Below are 17088 nucleotides of genomic sequence, written 5' to 3'. Positions count from 1 at the left end.
TTGTCCTCACAAGCCTGGGCGCCGCACAGGGGTTCACGCCGCCAGACACGAGGCCCCACAGGCCTCGCCTGGTGATCCCAGCTCTGCCCCTTTGTCAGACTCGGGGGGTCACAGCCCCAATCTCTCCAGCAGCACCTCGGGTCTCTTCAGACCACAGCCTCTGAGTCAACACCCCAGCAGGTTCCCTTCTGCCCAAGGGCCCCTCCCCGATTTGTCCTCAGCTAACATCCAGCTCTACTTTCCACCTGAGGCAAGGGTGGCCCCCCTCCCTCCCGTCTCAGCTCTCACCGGGGGTGCCCTCATCGCCCGCGTTTCTAGCGGGAGCGCACCCCACACTCCTCCCGTCCGCAACTCCACAGCCACTCGGTTTGGGGTGTTCGTCACACAGCCCGTCCCGTATCGCACGGAACCCGTTTGTTGGAGCTGCCGTGCAAATGGCCACAAAGTTGGCAACGACAGAAATTAAAGGGATTAAAACAGCAGAAATTTACTCTCTCTTGGTTCTGGAGGCAGGGAGTCTGGGGTTAGGGTGAGGGCAAGGCCACACTCCCCCTGGGAGCGTGGGGGGCCTTCCGGAATGTCCTCTCCTCTTCTGATAAGCACTTACTGGGTTTGGGGCCCTGCTCTATGCTTAACCAGCAACATCTGCAAAGACCTTATTGCAAATAATGTCACCTTTTGAGGTTCCGGATGGACGAGAATCTGGAGGTAACAGACACCATTCAACCCGAGACACCTGTGTTGGCTCTCTGCCCTTCTCCATCTCATTTTGCACCCACACAGCTCTTTCTAGGTGGCCTCCTCAATAAACTCCTTGCATTCAATCCACATAACAGGATCTGCTACTGAGAGAAACCTGACACAGCCCCTGCTCTGATCTCCTGGGGACCTCCCCGTGCTGAGCCATAGCACACCCCTGTGTGCAGGAGAGGGAGGTGGCCCCTTGGTCCAGGTTTTGGGAGGACACAGAAGAGGCTGCTGTAGGTTCTGGGCCGAGGGCCACACACACTTCCTGCTCTGGGGATGACCCCGGATGGGCTGCTCAGTTGTCAGTTTTCTGGGGCCCCTTTGGGGGCAGACATTGTGTTTCGGGGGCATTACTTGCTTGTCTGGGTTTTATAAGGCGCAGGGAGGGGGGGGCCTGTCAGGGAGGGGGACGTGTGTCACAGCAGGCAGAGCGGCCTTGGCAGGAAGGGGGACAACTTTGTCCCCCTCAGAGGTACCGCCGGTGTGGATTCTGGCCGGGGACATCTTGGCGGCCGCAGGCTGGTCCCCACAGACGGTGGCTGCGGGGTAAGGCAGGCAGCAGAGAGCAGGACGCTCTCTCATGGCACACGCTTCATTCTCCCACAGCAGCTTCAGGTGAGGCTGGAGATGGCTCTATTCCCCAGGCCTGGTTTGGGCCCCCGGAGGCCCTTCCTTCCTGTTCCAGGAGGGCCCTCTGGCCCCCTCACGCCCAAGGCTGGGCCCCCTGGGACCAACCAGGAGTGCTGCACACAAGGCTTCCCACGAGTAGGCTGGGGGGCTGCGCTTTCCTGGGTTCAGCGCCTCCGTCCGCTCTGTGCACCCGTAAGCGGGCACCACACCCATTAGTCCACAGAGCCGGCGGGGCCAGGCCTAGCCTGGCAGTCCTGGGAGCCAGCAGGGCGGAGGCGGCCGTTTTTCCAGGATGGAATGTGCAGAATGTGGGGTGGGCGCCTGGCTCCTCCCCACAACCTGCCCTGACCCCACTCACCGTTTTGGGCTCTCAGTTTTCTCCCTCATAAAGTGGAGCCCTGGTGGGTGTGAGGGTGTTTGGTCAGGGAGCAGCACCTCACAGCAGGTGTTCAGAACACCAGAACCCCTCAGGGACCACCCGGAGACCTGCCAGGACAGCCTGGAGCCCCCTGGCACCCTTGAGACTCCCCTGGGGACCACTGGGAGCCCCCTAGGGATCATAGCTGCATCATCTGGAGAAAGATAGAGTGCTGACAGGTGGATACACCTGGACCGAATGCCTCTCGAGCACTGCCCACATGGACATGCACCTGGGGCACACAGACCTCCTTCCTGGGTGCACTAGGTGGCTGGGTGGGAACCAGGATGCAGAGGGGGTAGAGTCCCACAGGGGGAGGGTGTGAAGGACTCAGGTGCTGTTCTGAGAGGCTTCATGACCCTTTTCTCCCCATGTCAGAGATCGCAGGTGACCACCAGCCGACCCTGCCCACCGGGAGCCCTGTGTGTGTGTGGGGGTGGGGGGTGGTGCCTGAAAGGAACGGGCGTTGGGGTCCATGACAGCCTCGGTTCCCAGCTGGGCCTCCTGGAAGGATCCGAAGGGGCTCACCTGCAGATACGTGCAAACAGCTCTGAGGGAGCCGAGCCCGCCCTCTCCCTGGATGCCTGGTGCCAGGACTGTCAGGCCCCAGGAGGTGTGGGAGCCACAGCTAGAGCACCTCAAGGCCTCAGCTGTGGGGTCTGGCATGAGCTGGGGCTTCAGGGGCTGATCCTGCCACCTCAGTGTCCCCCTGGGGGACAGGCATAGCTGCAAGTGGACCCAAATGCCCCTCTGCCAGTGTTCTGGGGCATGCTGTCCCCTCAGGTCTCATCGTGCCAATCTCTGCAATGGGACCAGACGCCCAAGGATAAGCTGGCTCTGTCCCTGAGTCCCGGAGACCACGGGGGAGGCAGCCACTGGGTCTCTCTGAGCCTCAGTTTCCTCCGTAAAACAAAGATCCCAGGCCCAAGGTGTTCAGGGGCCACACGGAAAGAACAGCGTCCCCAAGCCTTCACCAATCCTGTTGGCAGATACCAACTGAGCACCTGCTAGGAGGCAGGCACCTGCTAGGAGGCAGGCACCGTTGTGGGTGTACCGTGCTGCCCCGGGAGCTTCCGTGCTGGATGGAGAGACAGGTTAAAAAGGGCAAGTATCCAAGCAAAAAGTAGAGACCGGGCACAGGTACATCCAGCACGGTCTCGAAAGGGCCGACAGGGAGGTGGGAAGGAGGCGGGTACGTTCTAATAAAGGTCCAGGGCCGGAGCCGGGGGCACCTGGGTGTGGTGAACAGGAGAAAATGAGGCTGGATGTGTGGAAGGGCCAGAGGCTGCAGGGTGTCGTCTGACCCCCAGTCCCAGAAATCCAGTGGCGGCACAGAGGAGGCGTGCGAGCAATGCCCTGCACGAACAGGTGGACGACACCCAGCCAAGTCCCTACCTCACTGTGTGACCTCAGGCAAGTGTATTTCCCCCTCTGGGCCTGGTGAGGACACATGTTCCCATGGTGGTGTGGTCAGTGGGCCCTGGCACCCACAATGGGAGCCTGGGCTCCGACTGCTAGCTACCCTTCCTCCTGTGGACACCTGCTCAGGTAGACCCCTCGCTCCAACCACAGCCCCTATGCGTGGCATCAGGCTAGGCAGGCAGGGACTGAGACCGTGTCCCGTACCGTCTGGCATTCCTCAGGACCCTCCGTGGGTGCGCAGGAGAGTGTGCCCAGGCCCTGGGCTTCAGGGCAGGAGGGGCCCCTGGGGACAGAGCTGCCTCCTGGGGCTGCTCACCGCCACCCACCTGTGACTTCAGACTGCGGTAGTTGCTAACTTTTATCAGGATGTTTCACAAGAACACTGGCGTTTCATCTCTTGAAATGCTGGGAGCTGCAGCCTCCAACTTGCCCATCACAGGGGTTTTCCTGGGGACCCACTGGGGACCCGGGGCCCTGTCTCTATCTGCGCCCCCACAACCCTGCTGCTGCCAGACAGCTCTAGTCACACTCCCAGGCCCGCCCCGTGGCCCCCACCTCTCAGAGCAACACCGAGGGACACCTTGGGGAGACCAGGCCCTGCGGCCTCCAGCCTGCTCTGCTCCCCACCTGTGACCTGCTGGCCGCTCGTGGCCCTGCCCTAGGCTTGAGCGCTCTTCCTGCAACACCCGCCCTGGGGCGTCCTCCGCTCCGGATTCTGTTCCTCCCAAACCCCGAGGCACCATGTCTTGCGGCTGCTGGAGTCCTTCCCAGTGTCTCGTCTGAAATCCACGGGCCCCGGGGCTCTCTGATGGACTGCTGTGGAACATAACTCCCAGGGGACCCTCAAGGTTGCCCAGTGAGGAAAGGGCCTCCCACTGGGATCACTGTGGAAACGTGCGTGAGGGGACTCCAGGCTGGTGGGCAGGAGGAGAGGGCCTGGGTCTGCCCAGGCTCAGAGAACTCATGGGGGCAGCTGTGAGGACCCCTCCTTGGGCACCCGCAGTGGGGGGGGGGCTAGTTTCCTCCCACCCCACGGAATGCTGCTATTCCCAGTGGGTCACTTCCAGCCACCCCCTGGGTCTGGGGTGATAGGACTCAGTTTCCTTAGCTGTCAAGTGGGCACATCCTGGAGAGAAGGGCCCAGTAGGTCCTGCGGACACAGTAGGTGCTCAGTCACCACACAGAGAGCAGAAGTCATGGGTGTGGGGGGAAGGGGACCAGGTGGGACCAGGGGGAGGGGCCGGCTGGGCCCCAGGCCCTACACTGCGCCACAGGGTGGGCCCCATACCCCCCAGGCCTAGCTGTGCTGTCACCCTCTTTCCCCACCTGGCGCCCCTGCCCTGAGGCTGTGCCCACCTGCTGGCTGCCAGCATTTATTTCTGCAGACAAGCAGGTCCTGCCGCTGGCCGCACACACAACTCAGGCCTCTGCTGGCCTCCGCTGACTTTCTCAGGGAGGTCCCGCGGGGATGGCCCAGGCTGACCACCAGCCAGTCCGAATGGGGAGGTGGGCCTCGGGGCCGGACAGGGTGGAGGAGGGGTGGAGTCCACCACCGGTCACAGTTCAGCTCACGGGTACAGACGGTGTGGATGGGGCAGGGGTGGGGCAGCAGGGAGGGAAGGAGGACTACAGACCTCCACCAGGCCCCGGGTACCCCCAAGTCGCTCCTTCTGCCTTCCAGAGCTGGCGCCCCACACCAGACAGTCTGCCAGCACTCTCACTCCAGGCCACACAGCTGGGGCCAAGGGCAGAACCAGGCTCTTTGCGGAGACATGCTGGGTGGGCAGCTGCCCCCTCTGGGCCTGTTTCCTCCACTTCTGAGAGGTCCCTTCAGGGTCAAGCGCCCTGTGACCTGTCCACCCCCAGCGGTCCGAGCCCTTTGCACCTGCACGCGGCCTCCGACGCCACCTCCCAGGTGACAACAGGCCCCACCATGGTGGCTGCGGAGCGGGGACACCTGGCGGAGGCTCAGCTCACGGGGCCCCTGGGAAGGCCGGAGCCGGGTCTCCACGGGCAGCTGCGCTCAGGGCCTCCAGCCACCGCTGCTGCTGCTCTGCCGACGGGGTGCTCAGGTACAGGGCCTGCTGGGCCTGCTGTAGCCGCCACACATGCCCGGTGCCCAGAGTCTCCATGGGGTCCGGCACGCTCACTGTGCAGCCCGAGAGGGGGATGGTGCGTGGCGGCCGGCCAGCCTGCAGCAAAGGAGAGGTGGGTTGGCACCTGGGCCTCTGTGGTGCGGGCACCGCTGACCACTCCTTCCCACCGGCGGGCAGCAGAGGGGTGACTCAGAGCAGCCGGGGAAACAGAGGCCCCAGATCACACAAGTCCGAGCGGGGTTGGTCCCGGGCAGTGTGGCCCAGGCCCCTCTGGGCTGTGGGAACTGGACACGCCCCCCAGCACCACCCCAGGGGCAGGGGGGGTGGGCACACACCTGGCTGCCTCCCTGCAGGTGCAGCACCAGCTCCAGGGGCTCCGACGTGGGGATGGTAGCCCACACCTCGCTCCAAGCGTCACCGCTGTCTGACACCCGCAGGTGACCACACAGCAGGCTGGGCTGGGCGTCCACGGCCGCCGCCTTCTGGAGACACAAAGGATGGGTCAGGCGCAGCCTCCCTGCAGGTGGCAGCCTTACGGGCGGGGGTGGGGGTAAAAGTGCCAGGCCTGGCCTTCTGGGAGCAGACTGGACAAGGCCCCGGGCTGGCCTGACCCACTCCAGGTCACCACAAGGCCTCTTGCTAGCAGGCTGGACGCTCTAGGAGAGTGAGGCCACCAGTGGGTCCAGGAAAGAAATAAAGACAGAGTAGGGAAAAACAGAACAGCAGGAACCAGGGTGTGGCTCACGGGGAAGGGCTGTGTTTCAGCTGAATGCACACACCATACACACACACACACACACACACACACACACACCCCATGTGCACATGAACACACACACTGAGCACACGCACACACCATGCACACACACACACACCGTGTGCACATGAACACATACACTGAGCACACACAAACATACCATGCACATATCACATGCACACACCATGCACGCACACACACCACGTGCACATGAACACACACACTGAGCACACGCACACACCGTGTGCACATGAGCACACACTGAACACACACACACCCTCTGTCCCAGCCCAAGGGAAGCCAACAGCTCTGGGAGCATGGTCTACACCGTGCCAGGGACAGGGGCTCCTGTCCAGGACGTTCACTGGCCCCGCCCACCTCTGTGCTGTGCTTGGGGTCCTCGGGCACCGCCTCAGGGCTGGGGGTCTCAGGTGCTACCTGCTGGGTCAGGAAACACTCTCGGCAGACTCGGCTCTGCCTGCCGTTCTCAGCCTTGAACTCGGAGCACTTCCCACAGATGACCTGTAAGGGAGAGGGCACCTGTGACCTCACCTTCCAGACAGAAGACTGTCCAGGAAGAGGCTGGAAGGGCCAAAGGGCCAGGAGAGACGCGGCATGTAGAGGGGAAGGGTTTCTCCGCAGGAGCCTCGTCAGAGGACAGGGACCCTGGTACGGGCCCCTGCCGGGCATCCAGGACTTGCCTCCTCACCTGGAGGGTCTAGGGGTCTGTGTGGAAGACTGGGGAGAGGTGTGTGTGCACGGAAGGAAGACTGGGAAGAGGCACAAAGCACATGGAAAGCTGCTCGACATCACTTGTCATCAGGGGAATGCAAATCAAAGCCATGATGAGATGTCACCTCACATCAGTCAGAATGGCTATTATTCAGAACACAGAAGGTAAGTGTTGGTGAGGATGTGGAGGAACTGATGCCTTCAGCATTGTTGCTGTGAATGTAAAATGGTATGGGTGCTGTGGAAAAGAAATACTTGGGGCCTCAAAAAAATTGAAAATGAAGTTACCCTATGACATAGCAATTTCCATGATTTCTACTAGATTTCTACTTCTATTTCTAAGGATGGTCGGATAAGTGAATGGACGGATGGATGATGACCCATCTGCCTACCATCCACCCACTCATCCATCCATCCTCTATCCATCCATCCACCCATCTATCCACCCACACACTCACCCTCCATCCATTCATCCATCTATCCGACCACTCACCATTCACCCACCCATCCATCCTCTATCTATCCACCCACCATCCACCCACCGTCCATCCATCCATCCTCTGTCCACTCACCCACCCATCATCCACCTGTCCGTTCACTTAAGGGCTCATCCATTTACCTCTCCTTCCCCCAGTGCCTCAAGGTTTCATGCAAGGGCATGACAGCGAACAGCAGACCAGGCACAGTCCGCTGGTATGTTCTGCAAAAAACAGTTCTAAGACAGCTCTGTGCTTAGACCCCTTGTTGACACACATTCCATGTTAACGACTTAACCTAGGAACACTTCATCAGGCACAACTTTCCCTTCCAATGCTAAATTCAAAACCCCACCCTCAAGAGAAAGGGTCGTGGGGGCTCTGCCAGGAGAAATGGAGACGGTGATCACTCAGGGTGCCGGCTGAAGGTGGCCTCACATTCCACAGGTCCACCCAACCGTCAGCACCCTTGGAGCACCCGGACCGAAGCAGCAGGAGGGAGCCCCATCACGCCTGCACCCTGCACCTGCCTCCCCCCACTCCATCCCCTCCACCTCCTCACAGGGCATGAGGTCACCCTCATCCCCCAGCTCCCGGGACACCCAGCTCTGAGCTCTGTGGTTCCCAATCTGGCACTTTTTCAGCCACGACAGCGCTGGCCAGACACGAGCGGACCAGAGGAAGGAGGGGAGCCCCTACTTGGGACGGGCCGTCGCCTGCCTGCTCCAGGGCACCACTCTGCGGGCGGGGAGGGGACGCTGCTCCCAGCCGCCGCTCAGACTCACCGCCCCGCACAGCTTGCACCGGTGCTTCCTCTTGGTGATGGAGTTGAAGGTCTCGCCGCAGCTCCTGCAGCCCTGCTTCTCCTTGTCGCGCCTGGTCTTAGCGGACCCTCTCCTCGGCTCGGGCTACGGGGGCGACAAGGGCGCAGGGGCAGGTGGGTGAGCACGCGGGCAGCGCACGCGCAGAGCGAAACGCTCGCGGCACAGAAGACAGAGCAGAGCACGTCGCCTCTGCGCCCGCCCAGCTCCACTCCCCAGGCTGCCCTGGGGTCACTGTGGCCCACAGGAAGGGTGTAAGGGGTCTGGATCTCTGCTTGGATCGACTCGGCCTGCGTGGAGGCCAGTGACAACCTGCTGGGTCTGAGAAGACGGTGCCCAGCCGCCCAGGTGGGGAGGGGGTTCTGCCCGGCGTGGCCTGCGTTGCCTGGCGCCCGTGCCACTGGCCCGAGGCTCAGGGGCACACAGGGCCCACCTGGGCACCAGGGAGGTGGGCGGCAACTGCACCCTCTCCGCCTCCACGAAGCCTCCACCAAACGGTCTGGCCCTCCCGCCCAGGGGTTGCCAGGGGATCAACAGGAAGTCAGGAAACGAATGTGGTTTGTGTTCACAGAGGTTACACAGTTTTGGGACAAGTCACACGACACCATAAAGCGCTTTTCGTTGAAACAAGCTGCGTCGGGTCCGGAGGGCGAGGGCAGGGGTTTTCATTTTTCTCTACTGCTTTAGTGATTGCAGACGAGGATTTTGTTGTCGAATGTATCCACTTTTCTTCCTAACTCTGATGTCGCCCAAAGCTAAGGAGGGGGCCCCTGTGTGAGAGGTGCAGTCAGACGACAAGTGGGGGCACTGTTGAAGGCTGCCCGGACACCGCTCAGGGAGAAGACCCGCGTGCAGGGCGGCAAGCAGAAAGGTTATTTGTGAGCGGAGACCAGGCTGCAGGAAGCACGCCCGGCGGCTGCTACTGGCTGTTTGGGGCCAGGGTAACTTTCTAGCCCGAGTCGGACTGCAGTTGCTCAGTTGTTCACCAGAAACATCTTGTAGAAGAGGAAGAAACCAGTAAACAAGCAGAATGCAAACCAGGCTCTGTGAGCAGCCCCCTCCCAGCCTCCCGGCCCCACCAGGTTCCGTCTGCACCACGGACAGCGGGGTCTGCGTGCTCGGCTCCCATCCCCTGGTCACTGTGACTTCAGTTGTGTCCAGGACCCCAGCACCCCCAAGGCAAAGGCTTTCTCACCAGCACTGTGCAGACAGCACAGCATGAGGCTTCGGTGGGGGCTCAGCAGGGCCACTTGGCTGAGCCTTGGTTTCCCCATCTGGGTAGGAGTTGTACAGCCCCCAGCCCCTGCACCGCCCCTCATCAGCCACGAGACCATGAACGAATCATCTCTCCGAGCCTCAGGGTCCCCCATCTGTACAGTGGGGTTAGCAACGGCTCCTAAGCCCCATCATAGCAGGTAGATCCTGACTGACTTTGCCAACCCCCCTTCTATGTTCCCATTTCTCCCCACCTCACTCAGGGCTCCTTTCCTGGAGACTATCTCAGGACTGCTCAGGGCCAGATGTGGGAGGGACGGGGTCTGGGGTCGGGGGCGCAGGGCAGGGAGAGGAAAGGGGAATGTGGTCATCCCTGAGGCATGCCATGGCCCAGAAGCCCCCACCCTGCCCTCCACCCCCCCCCAGGGTGACCCACCAAGGGCCTACGAGGCACAAGCGGCCAGCAGAGAGCAGCAGGGCAGCTGGATGTGTGCGCTGGCCCAAGGCCAGAGCCACAAATCACAGCCGGGAGTCCGTGTGGGCTTCCAGGGTGTCCCAGGGGGTTGGGGCAGGAGGAGGGCCAGAGAGGGCTGGCCCGTAAGAGCTGGAGGCGAATGCTGTGGGGCTGGAGCGCCTGGGCACCACCTGAAGGTCAGCGGAACCAAGGGCAGCTCCACAACAGGGAGGCTGGGGGCTGGGGCTGAGGGGAGCAGCCTTCTCTGGAGAGCATTCTGTAGCCCCACGCCAGCACCCTCGGTCTGGTCTTGATGCGGCTCGCCCCAGGCCGCGCAGCTCCCAACACCGACACCGACACCGACACTGACACTGAGGGGGTCGGGAACCCACCCGCAAGGCCGGGGACTGGGTCTCCTTGGCTCACCAGGCTCCCTCTGTGGTCAGGTTATCAGACGAGTGGATGAGAGCAGTGCTCATCTGTTTGGATGCCGCGACACCTGAAAGGCCTGGGCCAAGTCCTCAGGCAGGTACAGAACTGTGACACCCACAAGGCTCCACCCAAAGCACCCCACATGCCACCATGGATGCGGGAGGGGGTCTCTGCCCAGGGCGCTGGGGTCTGACTCACTGGGTGTTTTTTGTCCCACAGCATAGAAGCAGGAGAAACATTCAGGCAAACGTTTGCCCCCAACAGGTGGCTGTGACAAGCAGCCCCTGAAAGAACCTCACACCTGCCCGAGGGTCCTGCAGGGCGTGGACATGGACCCTGCCCGGCCCCTCTGCTCCCCGTGGGCAGCTCTGTCCTATGAGCCCAGAGGTTGGGCTCGGGGTGGAAGGGCAGCGCCAGGTCGTGGTGGTGGTGGGGTCAGGGCCTTGCTTGGCAAGGAACTCCCTTAGAGGGTTCCGCATGTCCTCCCCATGCGTCTGGGCCCCAGGAAGCCTCTGTGAAGAGCCACGTGACTCTTGCAGAACACTGAGGGCTTCAGCTACTTGCGAAACTTCCTGGTTTGGGTTTAGCTTCTCTTAGGAAAAGCGGCTTGCAGAAGCATCTGTCTGAGGACACCAGGGCTCAGGAAATGAGACCAGCACAGCATGCATGGACTTAGCCATCCTCTCTAAATGTGCTAAGAGTAAGCTTACGTCTGTAGCAAGGGTCAGTCTTTCGGTGTCAGAATGAAAACTCATTTTTGAGCACCTTCCGTATAGGTGCCCAGAGGAGGTCTCAGTCAGGCCCTGTGCAGCCAGGGCTCTGCCCACACTGAGCTGCCCCAGGTCCAGAAACATCTCTGCTCATAGGACGCACCAGTGAGGAAAGCATGGAGCTGCCAGTCTGCTGCACTGTTTGTATGTCGTGGGCCCCGAGCAGGTGCACAGGCCCAGGGGAGGGTCAGGAGGGTGAAGCCAGACACAGGAAGTCCCTCAGGGAGTTCATGGGTGGTGACAAGACCATCCCTTCCCCACTGCCCATGCCCCTTTCAGGCTTCTTGACTCGATTACTCTAATTGCTGGGGACTGCGTCTGTTCCCCAGCGCCATGAGGTAGCTGTACCACTTGAATAAGGGGGTTCCTCCTGCCACCTGGCCCCTGCACCCCTCATGGCCCCCAAATGCCCCCTCCTTCCCTGGGGGCCCAGGAGCTTCTCAAGGTTTTCCCAGCGCCTGGTACCCGAGGACACAGGCTGGGGGCCCAGATTCCACTCTCCTAAGCAGCAGGAGGCTGCAGTGTCCAGGTGCACCTGCCCCTCCCAGCAAAGGCCACGATGGGAGGAGGGGACTAATGTATTCTTACTAAAAATTCAGGCCATGACAGGAACCTTGCTCCCTGTGGCCAAGGAGACAACTGCCATCTCCCCAGAGTTTCTTCAGATCCCTCTTCCCAACTCGAGGAAGGAGCCAGAAGCCAGGCCTGCCCCCCAAGCCTCTCTCCAAAATGGGGCCGCCCAGAACAACAACCAATCCACAAGGGCCACACAGCCTCACTGGGCGAGCTCTGGGCTTCAACGTTGAATTAGGGACACTCAATAACAATTTAAGGCAGCACCTGGGGGGGGGATGTGAGCCTGGAAGGTGAGGGCGTGGGAGAGGAGCGGAGAGGCTGGCGGGTCGCAGAATGTGACGTGGGGGACTCAGGAGCAAACCCTCAGGCAGCCAGCCCAAGTGTGGGCCTCCAGCCCTTCCCCACCAGCCTTCCCAGGAGTGTCCCCTCCGGCACACAGGTGCAACACTCCCCTGGTGTCTCGGGTCACAGATGTCATCAGGGTTCACGACTGGTCGGCCAGTGGTCAACAACCACACTCACAAAGTGCCAGGCACACACACTCACCCTCCTACCTAATCCCCCAACCAGCCAGAGGAGAGGAGGCCTGTCCCTGTCCGTGGGTGGGGACAGGGACACAGGCTACCTCGCTCCTTCCCTGCCTGCCTGGCCCCAGGTGGCAAGAAGGTGAGCAGGCTTGGAGTGGGGGTCTCGGGCACCACTGTCTTCCTGGGCCTGCAGGGAGGACCTCCCTCCATCCTCCTGGGCCCAACAGATGGGTCAGACACCGCCTCCGAGGAGCCTTCCCTGAGAGCACCCCTGCCTGTCCTCCCGAGCCCTGGGGCCAGGGGGCTGACATTTCCCTTTTGGATGACCCAGCGGCCTGAAGGTCAGGCACCGCCCTGAGTCACTTTTCACAGGAGGTAAAGAGCCCAGCTGTGTGACCTCTACCCAACCCAGGCAATGGACACATGGGTCCCAGCAGGCTCCCCCGAGTCCTCTCCCAGTAGGGCCAGAGGCTGTCACTGAGGGGACTCAGGTCAAATGCGGTGGCATCCTGGTCCCAGCTCACCCTCCACTTTCCACCCCTGCCGAAGCTGGAGGGGTCACTCACCCCCGTGGTACCCCCTCCACCGCCGGCTGCCACAGCAGGGTCCTCAGAGCTGGCACTCACCACCTGGAAGGGACAAAGACAGTCAGCATGAGTGCAGGTTCCACGGCCCTGCGCTGACATCCAGTGTAGCCGTCACCCTACCCCTTCTGCCTGACCACAGGGGCAGAAAGAGTCTACTGGGGCCCAGTGTTTGCTGGGACTTTGGGGAACCGCTCCTCCCGGGCCTAGTGTGGGACACTCCTGCAGAGTCTGTGCCCCACCGTGTAGGGTAGGGGAGAGGGCCTGGCTCTTCCTGCCCCTCTGTAGCCGCAGGGATGGTTCGGAGTCCAGGCTGCCTCTGCTTAAGGTGGCCTGAGACGGATGCAAAGTTTTCTTTCAAAATGTGTTCACGAAGCAGAAAAAAAAAGAACAGATATGATGCAAATATTAAGTGGTCTGACAGGCAGACCCGGTGAGGCTGTGGGAGGGCCAGCCGGGCCTGGTGATGGGGACACGGGGACACGAGGCTGTGGGGCCAGGCTGGGCCGGGCTTCCCTTGGTTTCAAGGGTGCCTCTGCTGGGGGGTGGGAGGGAGGGACCCCTCCTCTGAAGGCACTCATGACTGTGCCCACAGGAGGTGGTCCCTAATGGGTGGCTGCGGTTGACATCCCCCACATCTGACCCTGGGCAGGGCCCTGCCTCCTGCGTGTGGGGACAAGCGAGCTCCTCATGCACAGCGTCACCCAGGCCCATTCTCCCTTCCTGCCCAGCTAAGCACTGACCCACCTCGTTGAGCCCCATGGCCCCTGTGTCAGTACTCAGTAAGGGACAGGCAGTGAGTGCATGTCACCCATACGCTGGTCCCTGGTCCTTCCCGGGGTGCCAGCCCTCTTGCATCAGGCCTAGCGCCCACCCCTCAGGGTCCCTGCCGTGCCTCCAGGGCGCTGGTGCTCACAGGGGACTCTGGGGCGAGAGAGGGGTCCTCATCCTGGCCGAAGGAGCCGCTGAAGGCCTTGAAGGTCTGGCTGTTCTGCCTGTGCCTCTCAATGGTGGCCTCAATGACCTGAGATGAAACCACAGAGAACCAGGGCCCTCAGCGAGCACATCCAGGAGGGCAGGGGCCAGTACACCTCTGTCCTCACGGACGGATCCCATGGCCACGCACGTCCCTCTGACCCACGACCCGACACAGGTCACCCATGGCCAACCAAGTCTCTACTCTCCATCCACAGGTCCCAGGCCCACCCTGCACGCCAGGTGCCACCCCCCCCCCCCCCGCCACCTGCCAGCATCTAGGCTGCCACAGATGCTTCCCAGACATTTTGTATGGACTTGAAGACACACGTATATTTCCCACAGCAGCATTCCCACCTTGTTTCTGTTTGAATTTCCTTCTTCTCTCCTTGCCCAGCTTTCTGTTCTAAGAATTCTGGAAGCCACAGGCCTTCTGGGTCAGCGCTACACTGGGCTCCCTTCCTCAGCTCCTGCTCTGACCTTTGCCCTCATGGCTTTAGTCTCTGTCCCCCTTGTCCCCACCGTGGCTGATCCAAGCTAAGTCTGCTCTGGCTGCCCCAGAACACTGGCCACCTCCCCATTCCATGTGACCTGCTGCTCGTGCCGGCTGGCCGTGGGCTCCCCTTGGGCCCACCAGACAGCAGAGATCCACGTGCCCACCTGCCCACCTCCAGGCCTTCCGTGTTTATTTGTTCACTATGGTGCCAAACACGTGAGCCGATTGAAAGACTTGTGGCATCTGAAGGGACTTAATGAGGGTCACGTCGTCACTGCGAGGGGCACATGGGTGGGCAATGCCTGGGCCACTCTATCCCTTGTTGCAACATGAAATGGCCACACTGCCCAAGAATTTGGTCAATTACTTTAAAATTTTAAAAGCTTCACCTGAATCCATTCTTTTTTCTCTTCTTCCGTCCTGTAAAAACAAAAGCAGTATTTTATCAACCCGGTCTTAGACACCATTAATCACCAGACTCCTGTCAGTCCCCCAGCACATGCCCCGGCTGCTCACAGCCTCCAAGTGCAGCTCAAGGGCTGGAGGACCGTCCTCAAGTGCTCTGGCACACTGTGGGCAGGTGCAGTCCTGTGAGACCAGCTGGAGTCAGGGTGTGCAGGTCGGGTAGGTGTGTCCAGGTGGGACAGGTGCAGTCACATGAGACCAGCTGGAGTCAAGTGTGTCCAGGTGGGGCAGGGTGGCCAGGTGCAGGCAGGGGTGGCCAGGTGGGGCAGGGGTGGCCAGGTGGAGTCAAATGTGTCAGGAGGAGTCAGCTGTGCCCAGGTATGTCTAGGTGGAGTCAGGTGTGGCCACATAGGGTCAGATGTGTCTAGACAGGATCACATATGGCCAGGTGTGGTATGCAGATCCCCCTGCAGTGAATGTAAATCAACGCCTCCCTGGACCACAACAGTTGTTACAAAGATCTCACGTTGCTCATGGAAACGAGAGGTGGGATCTCCTGTATGCTCCTGCCCCTCAGAGCACAAGCCTGGCATCAGTTACAGGGTAGTGTGACAACAGCCACCAAAGCCTAAAGCAGATGTGCTACTGTCTGACCAACGAATTCTACTTCAGGAAACTTCCTGAAAGACAGGCTGACAAACACGCACAGAGCTGGCACAAGGACGCTGCTTCTAGCACTTTCTACAGTATCAAGATGCAGGAAGAGCCTAGGTGCCTGTCAGCAGGAGCTGGCCCCTGCCCATAACAGAGAATTATGCTGCTTATGGAAACGGGGCTCGGATATGAAATGATTTCTTACAGCAAGGGGCAGAACGGGCTATATAATAAATAACCATGTGCGATTTTAAAACTCAGTACACGTTCATACACCCAGAAGTTCCGGAAAGACACCTCCAAGATGATTAAGAGTGTCTGCTGGGGTGCAGAAGAGGAGGAAGACAGCAGCTCAATTTTCACCAACTTCCCCTTAGAGCTGTTACATTGTAAACCACAAATAAGTGAATAACATAAGCCAAAAACAACACGTCACAAGGTTATCCCGTTCAGAAAAAGAAAGCTGTCTGCTAAAATCTCAGGTCAAAGCTGTTCCCACAGCAGCAGAGGCTGGGACAGCCACCCTTACCGAGTCTGCAGCTCCAGGGACCGCTTCCTTCCCATTATGACGAAAGTGTGGGGCGCGTTTGGCTTGACGATATCCTGCACCTAGAGACACAGGGCCAAGGGCAAAACAAAACCACTGGTTACTTAGCAGGCCCTGAGCAGCAGGCTCATGCTCTCAGACTGGGGGTCTTTCCTGAGAGGGGGCAGAGGTGACCTAGTGGGTGGGACACTAGGGGAGCTGGTCCACGCAGGAGGGCGGACCACTGTCCTGCCCAGACAGGGCTAGGACCTCTCGTCTCCTGGGCTTGGAACTGTGCCGGCCAAGCCCTCCTGTCTGTGGGGCTTCCCAGGAAGTCAGCCACCAGCCCCTGATGAGGGGAACCTTTCCCCACCAAAGCACCTGCAGGCACTGCCCCTGGGAGAAGAATTGGAATCTCAGAAGGAGCCGGAGGATCTCTACCACTCTGCCAGCCCCCGTGATGGGAAGTCACCCTCATCCCTCTGATACCCCACCCCTAACTAAGACCCTCGGGCCCACCAGCGTTAGAACTACAACCCAGCTTTAGGGAAATACGGGCCTAACCAGAATCTGGGGTTGGGCCTCATAGCAAGAATTTCCCAAATGCTCCAAGGTTGACAACTTCAGCGTTAACATGTCTAGTTAATTATATGCCACTGATTCCTTACACAGAAACATTACAAAATGAGTTCTTGTAAAAAGTAGAAAAATGTGTTTTTTTCTGTAGTTTTTACTTTTAACTCTTTTTCTTAAGCCTGGATTCAAAGAATTCTAAGAGGTATATTTTCTTGAATCATTAAGGCAAACCTTCACCTCATGAAACTGATTAAGCACTTGATTTAGTCAGGGGTGCCTGGTGGCTCAGTCGGTTAAGCGTCCGACTTCGGCTCAGGTCATGATCTCACGGTCCGTGAGTTCGAGCCCCGCATCGGGCTCTGTGCTGACAGCTCAGAGCCTGGAGCCTGTTTCAGATTCTGTGTCTCCCTCTTTCTCTGACCCTCCCCTGTTCATGCTCTCTGTCTCAAAAATAAATAAATGTTAAAAAATAAAAAAAATTCTTTTGATTTAGTATTTTCAGAGCGCTGGTTAATTCAGAGCCCTCCCCCACAGGAAAGGGCACTGGTTCCAGCCCCTGTGGCTCCTGTGCCAGGACACAGAGGGGCTCGGGGAGCATAGGACAGCAAGCACAACAGGTCGTCTGGACCTTGGGCCTTCAGAACCTCATGTGGATTCCAAGACTGTGCAGGAGAGGAGACAGTATGGGACCAGGGAACCAGGGGACCAGGGACCAAGCAGGGAGAGCACCCTGTCCACGTTCTCCCCAAGCTTCACCTTCGGGTCCCTAAATGGGCCTTGAGCATCAACCTCACAGGGA

General features: G+C 60.0%; 1 protein-coding gene across 5 annotated transcripts in view; it reads right to left on the bottom strand.

Moving 5' to 3' along the window:
• Window positions 1-4577: 4577 nt before the first annotated feature.
• Window positions 4578-17088, bottom strand: part of FGD3 (FYVE, RhoGEF and PH domain containing 3) — a 50358-nt gene continuing 37847 nt past the window's right edge. For 2 of the 5 annotated variants that reach the window (XM_042965317.1, XM_015544355.2), the window contains exons 11-18: window positions 15717-15796; window positions 14518-14548; window positions 13574-13681; window positions 12640-12702; window positions 8064-8186; window positions 6449-6592; window positions 5649-5795; window positions 4578-5409 (exon numbers count right to left, since the gene is read on the bottom strand). In XM_042965317.1, coding sequence (XP_042821251.1) covers window positions 5191-5409; window positions 5649-5795; window positions 6449-6592; window positions 8064-8186; window positions 12640-12702; window positions 13574-13681; window positions 14518-14548; window positions 15717-15796 — 915 coding nt within the window. In that variant the 3' untranslated portion in view covers window positions 4578-5190. The remainder of the gene's footprint in view (window positions 5410-5648; window positions 5796-6448; window positions 6593-8063; window positions 8187-12639; window positions 12703-13573; window positions 13682-14517; window positions 14549-15716; window positions 15797-17088) is intronic. The other 3 variants (XM_042965318.1, XM_042965319.1, XM_042965320.1) reach the window with 3 other exon arrangements.

This window comes from Panthera tigris, chromosome D4, assembly GCF_018350195.1.
Source record: "Panthera tigris isolate Pti1 chromosome D4, P.tigris_Pti1_mat1.1, whole genome shotgun sequence".
Classification (NCBI taxonomy): Eukaryota; Metazoa; Chordata; class Mammalia; order Carnivora; family Felidae; genus Panthera; species Panthera tigris.
This window is presented reverse-complemented; position numbering and strand designations above follow the sequence as displayed.